Here is a 20422-nt window from a genome sequence, read left to right on the forward strand (position 1 = left end):
TTTTTAAGGGTGACGGGGAGGATTCTGGCACCAGTGTGGTGGGAAATGGGCGGATCCCAGGTGACGGCAGAGCAGACACTCCCCAGACACATGGGGTCCCCAGGCTTGCTGGTCACCCCTTTTCCCCTCCAGCGGCTGAGGCCCTCATCACAGAGGTGACACTGAGGCCCAGGACCATGCGTTAGTCAGCAGTGAGGCCAGGTCACTCGCTGGCAGGCTTCCCCTGAGGCCCATCCCCCCTGCCATGTACCCCAGGCCCCCACAGGTGCCACACCGTGAGTCCCTGGACCAGCCCTTCCTCGTGCTGACTGGGGTGCCCGGGACGCCTCTGCCTTTCCCCAGCAGCGATGCTGAAGGCGGCAGCCCACCGACCCACCCGCCCGCCCAGGCCCGGTCACCTGATGTGTGCCTTCCCTTGCCAGGTGACACCATCTGGGCCCCATCTGTCCTTCCTCACGGCACCCTCGGCACCTTGAGCCACCTCCCCCAGCTACAGTTTGGAAGAAAGATGGAGTCCAAGGTCTCAGAAGGTGGCCTGAACGTGACCCTGACCATCCGCCTGCTGATGCACGGAAAGGTACGGGGGCGGAGAGGGGAGGGGAGGCACGCCCGCCGCAGGGGTCTTCGTCTCATACTAGGCTTTTAAAATTCTAAGCGATCTCCGACTTACACAGCAGCTGCAACGCCGTCCAGATTCCGTTTCTCCCAGAACCTTTCGAGACTGAGCTGCCCGTCTGCTGCCCCACCCCCAGTGTGTATTTTCTACACGTGAGGGCGTTCTCCTCCGGGACACTAACACTGACACACACGTGCCGGCCGGGCGGCTCGGGCCCCTCACGTGCACCGGTCGTCCCAGGGCTGCCCTTCCGACAGGCGCTCCCCACGCTTCCTTTGCCTGTTGCTTTGAAAGCAAAGTTCCTGCCCAGTTCTTCTGTAGAGAGAATGTCCCTCACTTTGGTTTTTTTCTGACGTTTTCTCACCGTTGGCAGGAGTGTCCCAGAAGCTTTCCTATCAGGTAGTCCAGATTTCAGGGTGTCACTTGGTGGGGGCACCTGCTGGGCACCTCCCCAACTCCTCTTCCACAGTCATCAGGGCGTCTTTGCTGGCGGGTACTAAGGTGTTGCGTGAATGTCCTGTGTGCCACCCTTGCTTCATTCATGGCTTCCTGGACGCAGGGTTTGCTGTTTTGCTCGCATCACCCCCCATGCTGTCCCCACACTGTCCCCGCGCCGTCCCTGCACTGTCATTATTGATTTTGATGCTCACATTGTCCCTGACTTGGCCGTGGTCGCCCCACCGAGCTGGCCTGTGTCCTTTTGGGGGGACCCACCGTTCTGACTGCACATCTTCTCTGCACACCGCTGTTGCTCCTCCTTGCCTTCCTGCTGGTCCTGGAATCAGCCGTTTCTGTAGAGAACCCAGCTCTCTTGAGTGGAGGCTGGTGGGATGGTGTTAGAGCCCAGAGGTGGGCACATGGGGTGCTCACGGCTTTTGGGCTACTGTGGGCCCCAGACAGAGCTAGGGAATATGTGTTTGTGTGTGTGCGCGCACGCGTGCACTTGTATGTGTGGGTGTGGGTGTGTGTAGAATCATACACACCTATGTCTGCGCACATCTGCATATGTATCTCTAAATTGGGCTCCCTGAGTTCACACCCCCATTCCAGTCCAATAGCACAGGGTTCATCCTGGCTCCTCTGTCTGGTGTTTGTACCATAAGAAACCCAGGGGACGGCAGAGGCTGTCATCGTGCCTGGGGCACTGCTCTCCCTAGATTTCCGGAGGCTGGTGCTCACACCTAGAGCCTCCCTTTCCGTGATGGAGGGATGCTGACTGCCTTTCCGGCTCCCAGGGTGGGTGGCATTTGGTCAAGGTTGTCCGGAGCTGGGTGTGTACCGTGGAGGACAGTCTGAGGTCAGATGCATGGCCCCACCTCCAGCAGCTGCTGCCGCAGCAACTACCCAACCCTGCCGCTGGGAGGTGACTGCCGGAGGGGCCACCGCCCGTGCCCAGCTGCCCTTTGCCGCCACAGCCCCTGCTGCACACGCGCCCTCCTGGCCTCGCAGAACTGGGGCGTTTCCCCAGGACACTGCGGTTGCTGAGGGCTTCACTGTAATAAGGAAGATGAGTTTGACTGTGGGAGCTGCTCTCTGCAGCTGGAAGCAGGCCGGCCCCGCCTCCCTGAGGTGCCATGGCGGAGCCTCGTGGGTCTGTCCCAGGCAGGGAGGTGCTGCGACGGGCAGTCCTGGCCGGGAGCGCGTCTGAACCATTGCGGGCCCCAGGCTTTAGAAGCATGGTGGTGTGCTCAAGAGTCTTTCAGTGTTCTACCTTTTTTAAAAAAGGTCAAATAGCAATAGCAACGCTAAGTTTTTATACATCTCAGAATCACGGGGGGATTTTATCTGTCATCCATTTCTTGCAGGGTTTCCCTGAGGCCTTAAGGGCACAGGTGATACCTGTTGACATGTTTATCTGGAAAGCAGCTGGCCGTTCTCTTTCTCTTTGTCGGTCAGAGGCAGGGCAGCCTGCCAGCCCGCTGCCTCCTGACCGTCCAGTCTCCCTTCCTCACTCATGACTCGGAAGGTGGACGGCCTCGCGGCGCCTGTCACAGGATTTTTGCTCCCTCTGCTCTATGACATCATCTTTCTGTGATTCTTTTCCTGCAGGAAGTCGGCAGCATCATCGGGAAGGTAATCATTTTTTTTTATTTTTATGTTTTGGCTGCCTTGGGCCTTCATAGCTACGCGCGGGCTTTCTCTAGTTGCGGTGAGCGGTGGCTTCTCTTGTTGCAGGGCACGGGCTCTAGGCATGCAGGCTTCAGTAGTTGTGGCTCGTGGGCTCAGTAGTTGTGGCTCGCGGGCTCTAGAGCGCAGGCTCAGTAGTTGTGGCGCACGGGCTTAGTTGCTCCGCGGCATGTGGGATCTTCCCGGACCAGGGCTCGAACCATTCTCCCCTGCGTTGGCAGGCGGATTCTTAACCACTGCGCCACCAGGGAAGTCCCAGGAAGGTAATTATTGAGTGAACTCTGCCTCTACCGGGGTATCTCAGAGGGACAGTGAGGTCTGGAGCACCCCTGTGCAGGGGGGGAGCCGCACACGGTGTGTGCCAGGCGAGCAGTGAGGATCCCACTGGAATCCTGCCCTGTCGCCTTCAGACTGCACCCCCATGAGGCTGGTCGCAGACCTTCCCAGTCTCCAGCCCTGTGGGAGCTGGGGAGTCATCCCCCGAGGCAGCCCCGCTGCCCACCTGCCCTGGTGGCCAGTCATTCTTCCCGAGTTTGAGAGCTCAGGACCAATTCCCACGTGCATTCCTGGGAGCAGTCTCCCACCTCCGGCCTGAGTGGTGGTGAGTCCATTCTCAAAGAAACGTTCCCCTGGGGAAAGTGAGCGCTGGTTTGGAAGCTGGGTGTGTGTAGGAGAGACATGGGCCAGGACCCCGCACCCCCATTCCTTGCGACCGTCTCTGGCTTTGCTGGACCCTCGTGGTCCCTCGTGGTCCCTGAATGGTGGGGGAACCCCCGGAGCTCAGAGTCAGGCTTCTTTTCACAAGTTCCTCGTGGGATCACCCGAGGGCCTGGTCCCCGCTTTGCTGGCGGTGAGGCTGGGGGATGGGTGCCAACCCGCCCTGTGGAGCAGGTGCCCAGGCCAAGCGTGGAGCCGCATTGGGTCCCTGGGGCCAGGTCTGCCCACCCCACAGCCCGTGCCCTGGGCAGGGTGGTGGGCGGGCCGGGGAGTCAAGCATGTCGGGCCTGGAGCCCACCTTGGAGGGCTGGGGCGCCCAGCCTCCGTGCCTGTGGTGAAAGCCCGAGTGACCCCCTCCCTTGTCTGAACCTCTGTTCCAGAAAGGAGAGACCGTGAAGAAGATGCGTGAAGAGGTGAGTTGGCGCCCTGAGCTGCATGTTGTTTCTGAGAGGGCGGGAGGGAGGAGGCCAGGGCCTCCTAGCAGCTCTGCGCCCAGCCCCATGCGGCCAGGACCCGCCGGGAGCCCCGCATGGCAGGGATGTGAGTGAGGGGTGGCCATGCGGAGCCCCGAAGCACACACCAGCAGTTCAGGTGCCCTCCCGGTCATGACCGGGTCACAGCGAGCACAGTAGGACAGGACCGGCCATCGGTGCTGAGGCTCGGGCGCCACCAGCCTGCAGGAGTCCCCGGTGGTCAGTAGGCCCTAGGATCCAGCCCATTGCCGGCCCCAAGGCTTTTAATCCAGTTTCTGGGGTCTGCGTATCTCCCTCCCAGAGCGGGGCAAGGATCAACATCTCGGAAGGAAACTGCCCAGAAAGAATTGTGACCATCACGGGCCCGACAGATGCCATCTTCAAGGCCTTTGCCATGATCGCCTACAAGTTTGAGGAGGTAAGGGGTGCCCCTAGGGAGCCCTGTCCCGGAAGAGGGGACCTCTCAGCCCCTCTGCCTCCTCTGCCTCCCTGGGGACTGCCCCCTCCAGTCCACCTGGTGACCGGCCAGGGTCCCTCCTCCCCCAAGGCCCCCTTCCCTCACTGAGCAGTCCCTCAGGGCCTGCCCCCAGAGCACGAGTCCTCAGGGAAGGCCTGGCACCGGCAGTGAAGCGGCCACGTCCAGGCCTCAGCCCTGTCCACAGCAGCTGACCCCCAGTGTGTTTAGCTTGGCTCAGATGTGGACAGACAAAGGGAGACCCAGGCCCGGGAAATGTACACGCATTTATGTGTCTGTGCACTTTTGTGTACGTCTGTCAGTGAGTTCAACCTTAAGATTTTTATGTGTTTCTGGTATTTTTGAAATTGCTAAAAGTCATCTGGAGATGCATTTGGTGTCTTTACTCGAAGGGTGATCAAGCTGGGGAGTTAAGTCCTTCTGTCAAGTGGATCACCCTCTGTCCAAGCCCCTCTCTGCCCGCCAGGCCTTAGGGACCGAGGTCAGACCCTGAGTCCAGGCACCCTGGGGGTCTGCGCCCCACCCCGCGGCAGCAGTGCGACTGCCCAGACGTGCACGTCTGGGGGTCCCCGTGTGTTCTCCAGCCGCCCCCCGTCGTCCCCTGAGCCTGGCCTGGCCTCGCAGCCCCTGTGACCAGCCCAGCCCGGCCACCATGTCCTCCCGCTGTTCACCCTCAGCCGTTTGCCTCGTGCCTCTGCCTCCCCCTCGTCCTCGTCTCCCCGACCCCCGACCCCCGACAGGGAGCCTGTTAGGCTCTCCCGGCCGACGCACATGCCTCTCCTCCCCAGGACATCATTAACTGCATGAGCAACAGCCCAGCCACCAGCAAGCCCCCGGTGACGCTGAGGCTGGTGGTCCCCGCCAGCCAGTGCGGGTCCCTGATCGGCAAAGGCGGCTCCAAGATCAAGGAGATCAGGGAGGTAACGAGCCCTCCCCGCCCGCCCGGGAGCCGAACACCGGCGGTCAGGATGTCCCTAGGGCAGAACACTAGCCAGGTCCCTGCAGACCCTGCAGCACAGAGCTTGCAGCAGGGGAGGGACGAGCCACAAGGCAGAGTGACCGTGGGAGCCCCTGCTGTGGGCGTCACGCAGAGGAGCCCAGGCCTGACTCCCGGGACGTGGCCGTGGCACCCCTCCACCCAGTCCTGGGCTCCAGGGCACGGGCTCTGGCCCCCGGGAGGCCCCTGCTCCCACTGCCAGGCCCCCTTTCCTAAGAGTCGCTGAGCCGTCCCAGCTGGGGTGGGGCTTGCCTGAGGGGCCCACCTTACCTTCACAAGTTCCTCTCCCAAGGAAAGCCCGAGGCCTTCCCTTCCCCAAAGGATGGCAGCCCCCAGGCTTGATTCCTTCCAGGAAAGATGGCCACACGCTTTAGGCCCCATGACTGGGATCCATCTTCCTCTGTGACCTCAAACTCCACAGAGAGAGAGAATTCCACATATTTGAAAACAACTCTGTCTCCTGAGATGCCGCTCCCACATCCAGCGTCGCCCACCCTGCTCCAGGTCCACGGTGCCCTGGCAGCGGCGGGCTGAGCTGGATGGGGCTGCCCCGGGGGCTCCAGACGGAGCATGCGGAGGGCGTGGAGGGGTGACCTGGGGCAGCGTCGGGGGGTGTCCCAAGGCGTGCTGTGCCCTCGACGCCCCCGGGGGCACCCAGGAAGTGCCGCTGCAGTGCACACTGCCCCGCTCGGTGGGGCCCCTTCCAACGTCTGGTCTCTCCAGTCCACAGGTGCCCAGGTCCAGGTGGCCGGGGACATGCTGCCCAACTCCACGGAGCGGGCAGTGACCATCTCGGGGACCCCCGACGCCATCATCCAGTGTGTCAAGCAAATCTGTGTGGTCATGCTGGAGGTACAGTCTGTCCACAAGTCCAGGGCTCCACGCCAACCTGCCCCTCACTCTGTGCCGGCCGGGGCTGCTGAGCGCTGGAGGCGTCGGGGCCCTGAGGCTTCATGTGGTCAGGGTCGCGTGAGGGCGGGCCTCAGGGACGGCCTGAGTGAGAGCTGTGCTGGGGTGCAGGCTCCATGGGGGGGCAGCCGCCGGCTCCTGCCACCTCGGGTGGGTCGGTCGTCCTCACTGGGGATCTGGGGAGACCACGGAGAACGTGGGGAGCGTGAGCCCCTCCCCTCATTTCTGGAGTTGGATGAAGAGTTAGTGGTCCATGGTGTGAGGGGCGTTCAGCAAAGGGTCAGTCCTTAAAAGTGGTGCAGGTGTGCCCTGGGGCCAGGTCTGGGCTGGAGATGCAGATGGAGTGAAGAGGCCCACGCCATGGACAGGACCCCACTGCATGGGACCAGCCTGCGGGCATCAGAGACACCACCGAGGTACAATGGGCAGGACTTAGGAAAAGCACACGAAAATGCCCCAGCTGTGAAGACAGAAAGAAGTAAACGAAAGGATTAACCAAAGGAGAAGCAAGGAAGGCACAGCTGAGCAGGAAAAACCTCTCTTGAAAATCTGAGGGAAAAAACCCCAAGATTTAAGTTTCAATCAATACCCAAACTGCTGCAAGATTAACTGAAGCTATCAATAATAGTTGCTGGTCTTTCTTAAGCTAAAATGAAGTCATCGTGCCTCAGACGCAAGGTTTCAATACCTGTGCTGCTGGCCCGGCCACCTGGGCCCTCCTCCCCCCATGCCCGAAGCCCTTGACGGAGTGTCTGCCTGAGGGGACAGCAGTCTCCCCCAGGAATTAGCCTCGTGGGGGCAGCGGTGGGTTCTCCCTCTTTTGTACTTGACTTGGTGTTAAAGCACCATGTCCAACTCCTTAGAAAAAAATTTGTATCGTTTTTATTTTCCTGAAGTATGATATTGGGAAATCAAAAGTACTTTTCTAGATATTTTGTTCTGAAGCTTTCCCCACACGCTGGTCACGGTGAGGATCAGTGTTCTCTTCAGTCCCGGCGTTGGGACCGTGAGGGGCCGTGAGGGTGGGTAGCGAGCAGGGCCCAGCACCCCTAGTACGGCAGATGCCCAAGCAGCCTGGTGAGCAGCGGTGCCTGGGCGAGGTGGGGTGACGTGAACCGCTCCAGGAGGGACGCCGCCTCTGATGTCCCCGACGAGGTCAGAACAGGACATGTGGGCTCCTCAGGACCCCTCCCACGTGGCCTTGCTTGTGCCACGTTTGTGGTCAGACATGACCCCACAGGAGAGCTTGACCCCACTGGCTGTGGGGCGCTGGTGCCCCCAGGGCTGTGAAACGGTGAAGGCTGAAGCACACGGGCAGGCGTGATCGGTCCTCGAGGGACGGGGACGAGGCCTCCTGCCTTTGGTGTCACGAAGCCCCTGGAGGCCGGAGCAGCCACTTATGGGGGAGGAAGCGTCACCACAGCTAGGAGCCCCTGGTCCGATGTTAAATGAAGAGTGACTGGAGTTTCGGGCTCTGGGGTGGGGGCTCCGCCCATGAAATCACTACCGAAGGAGGGAGGGGCTGCTTGAGGAGTGGCGGGTCGGTGGAGAACGCGAGGGTCGGGGCTGCAGCCCTGGGTGGGGGGCGTGTGCTCAGAAGGCCTCCCTCCACCAGAGGTCAGCTCGAAGGGAACTGGGCATCATGGCCATTAGGGCCAGCGGAGGGCGGGCCCTGCTGTCGGCGGGGTCGGAGTGCACCATGGAGCAAGGTGACAGTTGAGGCTGAGAAGTGGGGAGCCCACCCCCCAGCTCAGGGATGGAGTGGGGGCAGCAGCTGGACCGAGTCCTCCTTTTGCAGCGGAAACGGTCACTCAGGGCAGTCACGCTTCCTGCCCGGTGACCCCTAATCGTCCTGAGACCACAGAGAACCCCGCTGCAGAGGCGCCTGGACACGACCTCAGACGAGCCGGAGACGGAAGTATGGGAGCCCAGCGTCACCCACACGCGGTCAGCACACGGGCCCTTGAAGCAGCCCCTCTTGCTCTCCACAAGGTCAGGCAGCTGGCCAAGGTCACACTGTGTTCAAGGTCACACAGCACACATCCAAGGTCACAGTGTGTTCAAGGGCATACAGCATGGACAAAGTCGCATGATGTGGCTTGGGCTGCAGAGTTGAAGCTGCCAACCCCTCTGCTGTCCCCACCTCCCTGTGTGTGTCTTAGGTTGGGTCACTCTGAGGTCACAACGCCAGGTGGCTGGGCCTGAGTGGGCAATGGCCTCAGGAAGTCACAGCAAAGACAGGCTGCCCTGGTGCCTGAGCTCTGCCTCTGGCTGGTGTTGCTGCTGACTCAGGACTCCCGACAACAGCCCGGGCCCAGCCCTGTGGACTTTGCTCCCAGGGAAGACGGTCACCCAGGCAAGGGGACAGGGGAGGGCCTGATGGCTTCTGACCAAGGCGTCTGGTTGACATCATCAGGACCTGGCCGACTTCTGGTGCTTGAGAATATCGTTCACCCCAAGATATGAATCCTATACTTTTGGACACAGAATAATGAAAGGAAATTGTAGCAAATTGCATCACAACTGTGGACTATTTCATTTGGACTCTAAGGTGCATTAAATGATGGCTCTTTTTTTAAATAGCGAAGTTGGATGTTTCTAACTTTCCCGTGATGATGCCGACTGAACATCAGCCCAGGCCACGCGAAGCCCCGGCACTGGCACCGAGTCCCCGGGGGCTCTTTCCCGAGGACTGAAGGAGGGGGTGCGCCCCTCTCAGAACGCGGCGCCTGTGCTGGCGCTGGGGAGGGTCACGTGCGCGGGCAGACGCGCCCCTGCCCGCCTCACCCGTCACCCGCCGCCTCCTGCTGGGGCTGTATGTAGGGCCGTGGTCCCTGGAGGACCTGGGGACTGGGGAGGGCAGGGGGGCTCGGAAGGAGGCCTCACGACTGCCAGGCTGCGAAGCTGCTCTAACGCTCTCTCTCCCTCTCCTGTCCCTTTTCCTAGTCCCCACCGAAAGGTGCCACCATCCCCTACCGCCCAAAGCCCGCCTCCACCCCTGTCATTTTTGCAGGTGGTCAGGTAAGAGCCGACCCGCTCTCGGCCTCCACTGCCAACCTCAGCCTTTTACTACAGCCCCCGCCGCTGCCCGTTAGTGCACTCAGGTTTTCTCCCTTCTCACGTGCACGTGTCCCCCGCGCACGCTGGACGCAGAGCTCTCCTGGCCCGCAGCTGGCCCTGGGGTGGACGCGGGCCACCGCGAGAGAGACCCGCCGGGCAGCGTCCGCAGACAGAAAGGGCCAAGGCGGACGCCCTGTGGAGTCTGGGCCCAGGAGGACCCTGGTCCGGGCTCAGGCCTGCTCAGCCGGGCAGCACCACCCGAGTCTAGCTTCCTGGTGTTTTTAGGAAGCTCAGAGGCAGGAAGGGCTGGGAGCGTTCCCAGGGGTTTTATGACTCCTGGGTGGGGCAACTACGACTGTAAGAACCGGCCCCATCTCCCCTGAAATACACGTTCCCAACTTCCCACACACGAGTTCCCCCCAGGAGCACGGGAGGGACGAGACAAGGGTGAAGGAGAGGCCAGCTGGGCGTCCCGTTACAGGGGCGACCCTCTCTCTCCACCCTGCCCCACGCTGGCCGCAGGCCCAGCAGGCCGGCCATGGCCGCTTCACACCCCTGCTGTTTTGGTGGGAGCCCCTGAGCTTTCTCTCCCGCCAGGGAGGGCCTGGAAACCAGGGGGCACGGAGATTTCTGTCTGAAGCCAGTGGTTGGCTTAGCGGGACCTGGAGGGGCCGACGGGGGCCGTGCCCTGTCTTCTGCCCTTGGGCATCGGGTTCAGAGGCGTCCGCCAGGAGCTCGCTTTGTCCCTTCACAGCGGGGTCACGGCAGCCGCGGTCGAGGGACTTTGCAAAGGCCAGGCCAGTGTGCCAGGAGAAGCTCTGCGTCCAGGTGGCAGTGCTGTGTGCCTTGTTCAAGGGAGAGTTAAGACAGAGACTTCCCAGATGACCCAGGACGGGAGGGCCATAAAGGCAAAGAGGCAAACACAAACTCTCCACGTTTTTCTCTGCTCTGTAAAAGAACATAGTCCGGTTCCTCTCCCGCTGAGCCCCATGAGGTGAGGGCAGGGTCTGAGCTCCTGCGGCAGCGTTTGTGGCAAATTCCCGGGGGGAGGGGGCAGCGGCTCCAGCAGCCCCGTGGTTTAGGGCAGCCGCAGATGGCCCGCCGCGTTCAGAGCCCCTTTCCTGCCACGCATCCCTGATCAGTGGCAGGTGAGTTACCTGCGTGGCCTCAGCCCCAACATGCAAGCCACCCCGCGATGATTCCACATGGAGAAGCGCGGGCTTTATTCAAAGGGGAGGCGTGTTAACATGAGCCAGAGCCTGGCAGCCTCCCGGGCCCAGCCCAGCCCCACCCCGGCCGGCAAAGCAGGGCATCACCCAACCCCCAGTCAGGACAGCGAGGTCACCGCCACCGTGGGCTTCGCAGGGACTCAGCACCTTAACCCAGCGCCTGTGCCCTGGGGACAGGTAGTGTGGCCAGTGACTGACTACTGTTGGTCGTCGGCGGGGGACAGAGTCACAGGAGGGTCACCGCGGCGCTGCAGGTAGTGGGCAGAGGGGTCACTGTACCAGGCCCCGGGCCCTCCCCGCCCGCGTGCAGGATGCGCTGCACACCCAGGCTTCAGAGCCTCCCCCCTTGCCCTGTCCCTGTGAAGATGCCCGCACGTCCCCGCTGCCGAGAGGCACTTCCTAACATCCTAGCAGTTTCGGTCCGTAAAGATTTCATCCAGACAGAACCTGTGACCTGTCGCCTGTCTGTACCTCTGCCCTGAAATGATGGTAGGCGGCCCGTGCACTTCCAGTAGGACTAGAAACCATACACCTGAGTGATGAAAAGATGAGTCAGAAACTGAAAGTGTCTGGGATAAAGAACTGCCAGTCGGGGAGCACATGGGCAGCACTGTCCCAGGGCCTGTCACACTCGGGGACACGTTGGCGCAGTGCCTGGTGGCGTCCCGCGGCCCCGAGCACGCACAGCCTCCCCGATGTGTGCCGCTTCTGATCAGGTTCCTTTCCTTCCCATGAGGTGCCCGGGCCTCCCCAGACCCGGGCAGGGGCCCTGCGCCTGCCTCACCTGCAGGCCTAGCATGGCTGGTGCCGCATGTTCCACGTCACCGAGTCCCAGTGGCAAGTCTTTGTCTTTACTCTCCCTCGACTCTGTGTGGTTTGTTTGTTTTTTGGCTGTGAGTTTCTGGAAGCATCTTGGCTGAGGGACTGTTGAGGCAGGCGGGGCGGGCGGTGGGAGAGGCTTCGGGGCCCACACACGCGCTGCGGCTACTCCGAGTCACTGTCTTGAAGGCAAGTGACACAGTGAAGGCAAAACAAGCCCCCTCTGGGAGCTGTGCCACCAAGAGCATGCTGCCCCCAAGTCACAACGGCCGCCCGGTCCTCTGAGGCTGGAAGACGATCGGCCAACCTGTGGCTGATTTGGGTGCACTTCTTACTTAATCTAGCGTTCGCAAAATTGGTTTTGAGTCACCTTTTAAAGTTTTCTGTTTTGTTGTTTGGGTTTCTTGGAGTAAATATGTCCTGAAAGTGTTTACTCTGATAGCCGATTAAATTCTCAAAGGGTTAATAATCAGTGACTCATAGCGAGGGTCAAGCGGCTTGTCCTTAGATACTGTCAGCTGAGGAGCAAGGGGAGAGTCGGAAGCCGGCTGCCTGGCCCTTCCCCTCCCCCGCCCCACCCCATCGTGCAGTCTGGTTCTAGCTCCAGCCACCGAGGGACCCGGGAGGCTCGATGCCACGACCCTGCCCCCAGTCTCTGCACCCTGGGCCCTGGGAGGGTCGCCTCTCCTACGTGAAGGGGGAAGGCCTTAACTAGAGGGCCCGGGGCCTGCTTGCAGGAAAGCCCTCCCCGAGGAGGGCCCTCGTCCCGCAGGGGAGGCCGCGGTGGGGGACACGTGGCCGCCGCTTCTCGAGCTGACGCTGTCTTTCTCTCTCTAGGCCTACACGATCCAGGGACAGTACGCCATCCCCCACCCAGATGTGAGTTTTTACTCTGTCCCTCCCCCGCTCTTCTCGTCACCTCTCCCCTCCTACCTGCATGCTGCCGTCAATCGCTACTAACATTAATATTACACATAATATTAATACCGTTCTCAGTGTTCCTGACCTGTGTCATATCCATATGGCCCTGAATAACCTTTAATCTCTTAGCACTAATTCTGCTCCTGTGGAGGACTTGGCCTGATGTCCAATTGTTTTGATTGGGGCTGCAGTCCGGCTATTCCTGCGCACATGGGGCCTCGGGCGGGGGCCACCGGGCTGCTCTGTCCCCGGCGCCTGCCCTGGTGGGCGGGGACAGCTTGGGCCCCGTGGGCACCTGAGCAGGCAGGTGATGTGCCATCAGCAGGTCTGCCGGGATACCTTGGATGGGCGTTTGAACAACTGGTGAAGCTACATGCTCCCTTTCAGGCCCTGGTTGGAGCAGGGTCCATGCATGCACGAGATCCAGGCTGTTGGGAGCCCGTGGGGCAGACAAGGCTCTGTTCCAGCGTTAGGACGCGCCCCACGCCCGGGGCCGCTCCGGACTGGGTTCCAGCCTGAGCGCAGTGTCGCTGCTGGAGGACTGGACGCCCCGAGCGCACTGCAGGGGCCCGCAGGCCACAGGGCTGTAGAGAGGCTGGGCCGCGCGGTCTGCGCTGCTGGCCCGGGCAGCGGGGTGCGGGGAAGAGAAGGAAGAGGTGGGTGGGTTTGTGTGCCACGGCTGCAGGCACGGCAAGCTGAGGTCCGACCCGAGAAGTGTCCTCTGTCCTGGGAAGGCGGGTCCACGTGCGCTGCTCTCGGAGAGCCAGTGGGGGGCGGGCTCTGTCCAAGCAGAGGGACCGCAGGTGACAGCGATGCCCGCCCGTCTTGTGCAGACGCTCGCGCTTTTGAACTGGCAGGTGAAGAGCCAGCCACCTCAAGACGTAAAGTCAGGGCAGGGAGAGTTATAAGAACTCACTGACACTGAGTACATGTATGTATTGGAAGTACAGGGATTCAATTCACTATCATTGCAGGACATTTCTATTGAATAGAAAAGAAAAACCAACGGCTTTTCCTTTTTTAAAAAATCCTCATTAAGCAACACACATGAATCAAAAGTCAGAGAAAGCTGATGGAGACGGGGCTGGGGGCCGTCCTGATGCCACATGGGGGATGCCTGCCCTCCCCATCCCAGACGACAGTTGGCTGTGGCCCAGGGGACGGCAGGTGCTGGAACCCGGGGAGGGGGCCCATCACCCATGTGGGGTGAGCAAGCATAGCACTGGTGGGGTCGGGACAAGCACTGTGGCGTGTGGGTTCCATGGACCCCAATAGAGCGTCCGCATGGGGTGACGGAGATCAGAGGAGAAGCCGGTTTACAGGGTGGCACAGCCTTCACTCCCCATGGCTGGTGGTCTTGTGCCTTTGGAAAAGCATCTGTGCAAAAGCAGACTCAGAACTCAGCACACTTGGTGGTCTGGGCCATGAGGGGTGGTTTACCCCAGAGCAGGTCTGAGATGAGGCTCAGACCCGCAGCCCATGGCAGACCTGTGCTTCCCTGCTGCCCGAGGCCTCAGCGCTCCAGGCCTGAATTCCTGGTCTGGAGCTCCTGGTCTGAATTCCCTAGGCTAGGGCACACGCACCTAGCGAGGCCAAGGGACTTTGATTGGTTTGGTTGATTGGTTTTAAAATCAGTTGGTTGTTTTGCTCTTTCCATGTGATTGTCTCAGTATCTCTTAAAAATGGGTAGTTTTAATTTTTTTTCGGATTTTAAACTAATTTATAGCTCGCTATTACATGGTTGCCTCACTGAGTTTGATAGAGATTTGAAACACTTGGTTTTTTATCGTGAAAGGGCTTTTGTGCAGGACCCTGCGTTCCAGCACCGCACGTGTGATGGAGCAGCTGTTAGGACAGAAGAACAGGACCTTGATAAATGCTTTTCTTGCAGGAATGGAAAGTTGAAGACTTGGACCATCACTAAGAATAGTTCAAAACAAAATAAAATGGTGACGAGTGACCATGGCCAGAAAGGCAGTTTTATCTGAGCTTAATATTCAGTAGGAATTTTTTAAAAGAAATTTCATTTCTTAGAACGCAAATATAATAATTACAGGAAGTACTAATTTATTTTATAAGGTAACTGAATACACCATTTGAATATTTCAACCCCAGTGGCTGACACACACCCCACTGTCATCTCAGCAGCTAATTCCTTCCTAAATCAGGCACAGACTTTGAGAAAATACATTTCTTAGAGCTGAGCATTTCTTCATCTAGAGCTAAAATGTGCGTAGTTTTTCCTGCTTTCTGGTTTAACCTATGAAGGAATCAGGGCCCCACCCTCACCAGTCTCCCTCCAGGTTCTCGCCTGCCTCGGCCCTTGTTTTACCGGAATCCTTCTGGAAGCTCATAGCTCTCGGGCATTCGGAGAGGCCAAGGACTGCTGGATGACTGGGCCTGTCACAGCTGCAGACCTTGGTCATGGCTGGGGGCCAGAATGCTCCAGGATGGCCGCCCACGGGTCCTGCCCGAGGGGTCGGGTGTAGTTTCAGACACGAGGAAGGACCATGGTGGCCACAACTCAGGACGCAGGAGCAGATGCGAAGCCGAGACAGACACAGCACGGCCACCGCCGCTCCCTCCCACCGCCGCTCCCTCCCACCGCCGCTCTCTCCCACCGCCGCTCTCTCCCACCGCCGCTCTCCCAGCTCCGCTCTTCCTGTCCCTGTACTGATCACACCAGGAAGAAACTGGCTTCTTCTGGGAGAAATCAGTCAATGCCAAGCATGCCCTCACGTGTGAATCTTATTTCTACTCTCCAAAGTTTCCAAGTCACTCCCTTACTTAGCATCCCTCATTAAAGGGGTGCCGGAAGCGAGCAGGATCGAGACCAGAAGCCAGCCGGGCCGGCGGCCTCCCTGGGAGCCTGGGCTGGTGAGGACATGGGGTTTTGAGGGGCCCTCGCCAGAGCTGGGGGCCAGGAGCAGCAGAGCTGTCGGTCTCCACGGCGCTGGGTCTCAGCAGAGGGTGTTGAGTATCTGGGGGTAAATGGGCGCCGTGTTAGCCCGGAAGCTCGTTACTTAGAGAGTTAGCAGTGGGGAAACTGGAAACGAGTGAGTCATAGTAAGTAGAAGAAACCAGTGGGAGCGCACAGCTAGATCCCGTGCGGACGGTGGTCCCTAGGGCTCTGCTCACAGCGGACACAGCCGGGGATGGAGTGCCTTCCCCGCCCACCTCCTCGGTGTCTCCCTCCAGGAGCCCCCAGGGAGGTGCCATTGAGGCTGCTCCTGGCATCTTCTAGTGAGAGCCCTGCACGGCCGCCCTGCTGACGCCCGCACCTCTGGCTCTTTGTTCTTCCAAGATCGGAGGATCCTGAATCCTCTTCTTTCGCAGCTCAGAGTGGTGGGGAGGCACCCCGGCCCCACCTGCTGCAGAGCAGGAAACGGGCAGGTTAGCTCTTGCCCCCGCCCCTCTCCCCAGTTGCGCACCCTGTCCTCGGAGCTGAGCTCTTCAGTGGCAGGACCCTCAGCCCGCCCCTCCCAGAATCAGAATCTGCATTTTCACAAGACCCTGGGTAACTTGTTTGCACGGAAAGTCTGAGAAGCACCGATAAGGAGGACTGAGAAGGGAGAACACAGGTCCGGTTGAAGCCCTGGGGTTAGCAGGTAGGATGGAGGGAGGGAAGCTTCTCAGAGGTGAGCACAGAGGACTTCTCAGGATCAATAAGCAAAAAAATCCTCACATTCAGGAATCCCAACGAATCCCCAACTAGATCAACCAAAATCCAATTTAGACGTGTCCAAGCAAAGCCACATGACACCAAAGACCAAAGAGAATCTTCCAAGAGGAGAGAGAGAGAAGGAATATTGTAAAGGAGCAGTTGTGGTGGCAAAAGAAAAGCAAACAACTGTCAGCCTAAAGCTCAACCTCCAGAGGATCTCCCGAGTTACAGATGTTGTCAGACAAACAACTGTGACCTTCTAAGGGACGCCCGTCAGTAGAAGGAGAATGATCCCAGAAGGAAGGCTATAAATGCAAGAAAGAATGGTGAGCAAAAAGAATTACCATTTCTTTCCTTAACATAAGCACAAATCATAAAGAAAACATTGATATTTTTGACTACATTAAAATTTAAACATTTGGGTCAATGAAAACAAACTTTGTAAAATCAAAATCAATGCTATCTAATTGCTGGGACTAACATAACAGAACTAAATGGGCACCAACGGCATCCGTAAGATTAGGATGCGGCTGAGGGGATTAAAACATCCTGTAGGTCATTGTATCGTTCGGGAGGAAGGCAAAGATATTGAATTAAGACTAAATGTACGTGTTAAAATTTCAAAGTGGTGACTGTCAGAAACATGTTCACGTTCATAACTTCCATAAAGGTACAGAGGGGAAAGTGGGTGACAGGAAAAGATTAATCAGTACAAAAGAAAGGGAATGAAAAAAAAAGAAAAGAAACCCTTGAAGATCAGGACAATTAAAATAAGATGACAGAAATTAGTCTACATCTGTGGGTAATTGTGATCAAAGCAGGAGACACTTTCCAGTTAAAAAACAAAGGCTGTCAGAAGGTTTTTTAAGAAAAGCTAAACAAAGAGACAAGCAAACAAAAACAAAAAAAATATCAGTTTTTTTTTCAAGAGACACACCTAAAGAATAAGGACCTAGAAAAATTAAAAGAATAGAAAAACTATTCTAGGAAAATACAATCCAACGAAACAATACACCATTATTATTATCAGTGGGGAAAAAAACCTTTACAGGAAATTACTTAGTCATCACTTATTGACAAATGCTTCACTAGAAGACAAACCAATTTAAGTTTGCACCTAAAATATAGCTTCAAACATATATAAAGGAAAAAATTAACAAACCATTAAGAGAATGTAACAGATGTTGCAGTGGAACTTTAACAGACCTCTTTCAATGAAGGCCAAGTAGACAAGTACAAAGAGATTCTGACAGTACAACGTGAGCCCGAGTTAACCGACGTGCACCGAACACCCCCCCAGCACAGCTACTGAATTCATGAAAACGTTTACAAAGCTTGATCACACACTAGGCCGTAAAGAAGACACCATCTTTCAAAAATTGGAATCAGATAGATGACTTTCTCCCCATAGAGCAATTAAATTGAAATCAATAATTAAAAGGTGAATTTTTTAAAAAAATCTTGTCGTTATTGAAAGTTAAAGAAGACCAGAAGACCACAGTGAATGGAGAGACACACGATCCTCCTGGAAACGACACCAAAGATCCTCCCAGGTTGAGGTACGGATGCAGTACAATTGCACACAAAATCCCCGCAGGCTCTTTTGAATTTTACGTGAAAGAGCAAAAGCCAAGAATCATCAAGCTAGTCATGCAGACAATATCTGATAGGATAGTCTTTACAGCGTAAACAGAAAAAAACCACTCCTTATGTGCCAAGAACTTCAACACGAGAGAGAAAAATTTAGCACTTTTAGAAGAAAACAATATCTTTCAGTTCAGAGATCAGGGAAGGATTTCCTAAAACAGAAGAACAAACCATAAAGAAAATAGTGATGAATTCAACTACATTAAAAATTTTAAATTCTGTTTCTCTCAAGGCTCCATAAGGAGAGTGGGGAAAAGATCTTTTCAGCACATATGACTGGAATAGGATTAGTAGCTAAAATACATAAGTTTATGTGAATCAGCGAAAAACAACCCAATAGAAAAATGGGCAAAAGACACAAGCATTTCACAGAAGAGGAAATAGGACTCGCAGACTAAACCACGAGGTGGCCGTCCCTAGATGTGAGTGCTGGTGCGTGGCATGTCCATCTGGTGATGACTCGTGGAGCTGTGTGCTTATGAATCCTTCTGACTTCAGTATTTGTCTGTGTTGAGTATTTGCCTATGTTTTATGTTCTGACACAGAGTTAAGTGGAAAAGGCAGTTATGGAGAAACGTCTGTGACGTGACGCCTGCCCTCTGGCTCCGCCCTCCACCCTCCCCTCCTATCTTCCCTCCCAGTGGTTTGTAGGCACTGGCCAGACTAGAAAGGCTGATTCTCTTGTTTTGTTTTGTTTTGTTTTATGGCAGAAATATCTCAAAAAGTGGGAAGTCCCCTTAGCACTTAGTGCTGCTCCCTCCTTTACAAATGTAGAAATGGAGGCAAAGTTAAGGCCAGAGCCAAGACAGACAGATGTCAGCTGACACCCATCCACCCACCCACTTGAGGGACAGGTGCTCCTCCAGGCACCACCACCTGGTCAGTCCTTCCCAAGATGTCACTTTATATTCCTGGCTGCCTGAGGGGGGATCTGTTTGCTGGTGTGGCCACTGTTTCATACAAAGCAGCAAATCCATTGCAGCGGGACAGGTCAGGGCCTGAAGCACTGAACTTCTGAGTGCCAGACTTTCCAGGTGCGAGCGGAGCCCACCTCGCGGGATATCTGGCTGTGCCTGTAACACGTGTGGCCAACGGGCTCATCCATTTAACTGAGAGCAGGTGATGGAGAGACCAGAGGAGCACCCGCGGATGCAGGGGCTGTGGGTGGCCAGGTGGGGACGCCCCGCTAGTTTGCGATGTTCATTCACCCTCAACTCACGTGGGCAGCACTTCAGCCTGCCCATCCCTCACATGGCACCGGGCCTCGCAGACGGGGGCACGAGGCCCACGGAGACCAGATGTGCCCATCTCCACAAAGCTGGTCAGCGTTGGAGCCGACTCCGACCAGTTCTTCCGCCCCCAGAGCCCCGCTCTCCCCTGCCATCTTGACCAGCGCACAGCAGTGCACTCTTGGAGACTCGGGGACAGATAGGAGGGGGCCCTGCCCTCATGGGGACCGTACCAGCCCGGCCGTCGGACACATAAGCGTGTGACGGGGGTAACATCTCAGACCAGGAGCAGAGAGCAGCCTGGCCAAGGCCCCTTAAGCCCTTCAGGTGCCACAGGGCCACCCCTCGGGCTCCCCGCTGGCCCCCGGCTCCCAGGTGAAGGGCTGGAGCCCCCAGGACGCCAGTCACGCGCCAGGCGGCTCTTCTTGCACCAGTGCGGTGTCTGCACGAAATCGCAGTGACAGTCAGAGCAGGTGGCCTGCCTACCCTGGGCTGGGCTCTGGACAGCCAACTGGATGTTTCTTGTCTCCAGAGACGGGGTTTCCTCCTCCATCCTAGGAACTTGTGTTACCTCCTTGTGAGGAGACCTTAGACCCGGTTCCAGCACTCCGTGTAGGTGGGCTCGGGGCGCAGACCCCGCCTGGTGTCCCCGTGACTCGGGGTGACGATGTGCTCAGGGGAGGCGGGGTTGCAGGACCCAGTCGGTGCCCCCACACACACCCTCATGCCCCAACGCCCATGGGTCCTTGCCACCTTTCTTACGGGCCCCTGGAGAGAGGAGCCGTTGCTGGGGTGCCCGAGCCGCACAGCAGGGTCTCCCACCCTTCAGCGCCTTCCCTGCAGGGTCACCTCGCCCGTGGCATGGCAGGTACGGGTCCCCTCACACCTCTTGTCCCCAAGACTTGGGTTGGTGTCCCCATAGCGGTGTTTCCCGGGTGTGCTCTTCTGACACCTTTCTCAGGGGGCTTCTGTGCATGTCTGCTCAGGCCACGCTTAGCCCAGTGGTGTCAGTCACAGGGCAGACCTGCCGGGCAGCAGGTGTGCTGTCAGCCCCCAGCCCCACCTCACTGGGGACTCTCAGAGCTGAATCTGACCCCAGGTCACCACGTCCCCTCCCCAGAGCTGCCAGGCACGACAGCTGAATCTGGGATGAGGCCGGTTCTCTCCGAGCAGGCCCACCCCCAGAGTGGGGAGAGGCCTGGGGTAGCGGAGGGCTGCTTTTCCGGTGGGCTTACCGTTTCTGGGGAGGGAGGGAGGGAAGAGACAGCCCTGCACTGGCAGATGCTACAGGAGCGGCCAGGAGACACCGAAGTTTGGCTGCAGCGACAAGCCACTCACATCCCAGCGGCTGCAGAGTGGAGGTTCTACCGGGAAGGTGTGCCCGGAGGCCACAGGCTGGGCACGGCTCGGCCCCTGGACCCCGACCTGTGGATGCAGGAGGAGGCCGGACTGGCCGGCCAGCACGCCACCAGCCCTGTCCCCACGGCCGCACCTGCCGGACACGTGATGGGGTGGCGGGCTCTCGGGAGGAGCCCCCGT

General features: G+C 58.0%; 1 protein-coding gene across 10 annotated transcripts in view; it reads left to right on the forward strand.

Annotated features, from left to right (window-relative positions):
• Nucleotides 1-20422, forward strand: part of PCBP3 (poly(rC) binding protein 3) — a 211532-nt gene that overhangs the window by 183741 nt on the left and 7369 nt on the right. For 9 of the 10 annotated variants that reach the window (XM_082625633.1, XM_082625640.1, XM_082625639.1 and 6 more), the window contains 8 exons: nucleotides 423-577; nucleotides 2666-2689; nucleotides 3841-3873; nucleotides 4235-4351; nucleotides 5197-5328; nucleotides 6129-6257; nucleotides 9261-9335; nucleotides 12260-12301. In XM_082625633.1, the coding sequence (XP_082481759.1) occupies nucleotides 423-577; nucleotides 2666-2689; nucleotides 3841-3873; nucleotides 4235-4351; nucleotides 5197-5328; nucleotides 6129-6257; nucleotides 9261-9335; nucleotides 12260-12301 (707 nt within the window). The remainder of the gene's footprint in view (nucleotides 1-422; nucleotides 578-2665; nucleotides 2690-3840; nucleotides 3874-4234; nucleotides 4352-5196; nucleotides 5329-6128; nucleotides 6258-9260; nucleotides 9336-12259; nucleotides 12302-20422) is intronic. The other variant, XM_082625642.1, reaches the window with a different exon arrangement.

This window comes from Mesoplodon mirus (genome assembly GCF_964341445.2).
Source record: "Mesoplodon mirus genome assembly, chromosome: 6".
Lineage (NCBI taxonomy): Eukaryota > Metazoa > Chordata > Mammalia > Artiodactyla > Ziphiidae > Mesoplodon > Mesoplodon mirus.